Below are 3110 nucleotides of genomic sequence, written 5' to 3'. Positions count from 1 at the left end.
ACTGACCATCACTTTTGTTTTGTCTCCATTAGGATTTGAAATATGATAGAGGACCCCATCAAAATCAACAAATGTCACTTCTACTGCTTCCGGTTTGTTTCCAGCAGCCGCATTCTCGAACTTGAGCGCGAGAGTCTCCTCGACGATGCAGCTGTTCACCTCCAGCAGGATCCTGGCGGCGGCTGCCCCCGAAGCCTGAACCCTCCTGCGGAGCCGCCGCCGCCGCCACTGCCGTCTCCTGTTCTTTGATTTTTAATCCATGCTTATTGTGCCCTCATTTTCAGTCAGATATCTGGTATTTGGCATCTATTCAATTGCTTTATGCATATGTACATGACAGCTTGGATAATTATACTTGTGATTTTTGCTAGTCTACTGAAAAGGAACTCGATGCTTAAATTATTTTTCTTTCCTTTTAAATATATAGAATATATACTATATATTCTATATTAACAAATTTGCATGCTAAAGTCTGAAAATCTAATCTGCTAGCTGAAGGCATTATTATGCAAAATAAAAAAGTGAATGGCTTTATTTCGTGTTGTGAATGCTGAATGATCCACCGCATTCCCTGTGGAGGCCCACCTGAGCAGCAATTCTTGAGAGAAGAGCAACTGTCTCCATCTTGACTGAGCCTGACCCTATTTCCTTGTATTGATATGTACAGAGCTGGCCAGGACTGCTGTTTATCCTTCAATTGGCCTTAAGCAATGTCTATTGGTCTAGCTGAGGTGCAGGTGATAGTCTTTGAAGGTGGCGGGCGTGTTTCCTGGTAACCTACACCTGCTTCTCCTTCACGTGAGCCCGGTCGAGACAGGACGGTAGAGCTAATGCTCCACGCAGCCAGCTTTCTAACCTTTCTCTGTGTGTACCATCATATAAGTTCATGACCACATTGATGAATGCTATCTAGGTATCAAATCTAAAAATTCCATGATTTGAACAGCTTATCCACTATCACACCACTAAGGTTCTCACATTCTATCTGCTCAGCTCCATTCTGTAACATGCTTGCCTGTGTATTGTTTGAATTCCTCCTATAAATTTGATCAATGTGCTTAACACATTTCATTCATTTTATAAGTGCGCTCTGCCCCATGCCTCTTGATCCTATTCTTCTCAGGTAAATATTTATATCCAGATTTGCAGCATATTTTATCAGGGCCTTTGCTTATTTTCTGGAAATTACACACACAACCTTGTGTTTGCCAGGCGAGCGCCACATTGCTGAGCTCTACCTCTAGCCAGAAGTTGTTTTTTATGCCTTGTATTTCTCATATAAGATGAGCAAAACATTTTTAAAAAGGAAGAAAATGAAAACACACGAGGATATTGAAGCTTGTTCAATGTTTTAGTGTTTTTATTTGGGGCACTGAAACGATACTGTTTACCACAAAAACCTACTTTACTGCTAGTCTTTATGGAAGAAATTGACAGCGCAGGTGCAGCCGTCTCAATACATGTTTTGACCATAGTAATGTTAGCACCAGTTTGCAATACTAATGCCTGTCTGGAAAATAATCGTGTCTATTTTGAGAACATAATGTAATTGCAGAAGGTAAAAGTAACTTGTATTAATCTCTTTATGTTTCTATTGTTATTATTATTTATCTTAGGAAAAGGTCTATAGGGTGTTCAGGGTGTCCCTACTAGAATGGACTCGTAGTGATCTGCCTGTTTACAACCTCCCACATGCTGGGATTACAGACACGTGCCATTACACCCAGTTTCAGTCTTTGCCTCAGCACACCCCAAGGGATGGTGCCAGCCCTGCAGGCCTGGGAATCGCCTGCTTGCATGTGCTTTAATCTGCTGAGCTATTTGACCAGCCCAATCTCTTTATGTTTCAATAAATAAACAGCGAAATATTTGTTAGAGGGCTTCTTTTTAATATTGAAAATAATTTGGTGAGGTCTGTCTTTACAGGTGTGTCTGATTTATCTTATTTATACAATGATCTCAAAGTGCATCTGATTTTCCCCAAATGTCTACCTCATTTCTCGCTTTAGCAGCATAGCACTTTTTAGGAGTGTCTTTTAAAGAGTGTTTTGAACAAAAGCATCAGTTATGTCTAATTTTAAGAGATAGGCTAGATTGCAAATGATTGCTTACTGCATGTCTTCACAAGCTCTTCTAATTATCCATCTGTGCTATACAGACTCCTTTAAGATCTTTGCCACATTAGAGATCGATCAATGGGGTGAACTACGGTGCAATGTTTTGCTCATTCTTTACTCCTCTGCTGGCCATGACCTCCCCACAATGCTAACAGCATTACAGAGAATGGTAAGAGGGATGAGGCAATAAATTCCAAACTATTCCAAGAGCTGAATGTGAGAGAATATATTTAGCGTGGGTCTCACACTGAGAAGCCATAGTGTGGATGAACACATGCACTCAAACAAATTAAAGGCGCACAAACCATATGCACAGATGCATGGGCGTATCTTAGATAGGAATGATGTCAGACGCAGAGAAACTACTTCATTGTCCGGAAGAAACTCCCTGACTGTAGATGCCTTACTTCCTCCTATGTGCACTCAATGATCTGTGTCTCCTCTTGGTGGGACTCACAATCTACTGTAATGTTGTCTGACTCACCTCCCGATGCACGGCCATTAGCAGTTTCCTGGAGAGGTTCACTCGCAGGGTCATCAAGAGAAGAGCACGGGAATTTGTCCTGAGGATTTCAGACTCCTTTGGGGCTGGTGTGGTGGGAAGCAGCAGCAAACCCGACTCTCCACACTGTGTAATGCTAACACTGCAAAATAACAATTTCAGGAGTGTTATAAGCTCAATGACTGCCCCCACACTCACTTCCAAAGGGCTGCTTTGCCATGAATGTCTGTGGATTTGCAAATCCTAGATTCAAAACTACACTTTAAGCCTGCTGCTGCCCTGTTCATGATTATCTTGCACCAATGTGGGCTCTGACTGCCTGCTTTGCCTACGAGTGATAACAGTCATGCTTCAATTGCCACTCCCTCAAAAACATAGCTCTCAGATCCTAAACCCAGGCTTGAAATAACAGAAAGATTGCCATTTTCTTTCTTAATTTTTGGGTCTTTAAATTTATGTTTGTTGCATTTTTTTTTTTTTTTTTTTTTTTT

General features: G+C 41.3%; 1 protein-coding gene across 1 annotated transcript in view; it reads right to left on the bottom strand.

Moving 5' to 3' along the window:
- LOC101566966 (actin-related protein 2/3 complex subunit 2-like) overlaps positions 1 to 3110 on the bottom strand; it is a 27666-nt gene that overhangs the window by 813 nt on the left and 23743 nt on the right. Inside the window, exons 3-4 of the mRNA XM_012513384.1 lie at positions 2602 to 2761; positions 7 to 243 (exon numbers count right to left, since the gene is read on the bottom strand). Of these exons, the coding sequence (XP_012368838.1) occupies positions 7 to 243; positions 2602 to 2761 (397 nt within the window). The remainder of the gene's footprint in view (positions 1 to 6; positions 244 to 2601; positions 2762 to 3110) is intronic.

This window comes from Octodon degus, unplaced genomic scaffold, assembly GCF_000260255.1.
Source record: "Octodon degus isolate 3935 unplaced genomic scaffold, OctDeg1.0 scaffold00534, whole genome shotgun sequence".
NCBI lineage: Eukaryota > Metazoa > Chordata > Mammalia > Rodentia > Octodontidae > Octodon > Octodon degus.
The sequence above is the reverse complement of the archived record's forward strand: the minus strand, read 5'-3'. Positions and strand labels throughout refer to the sequence as shown.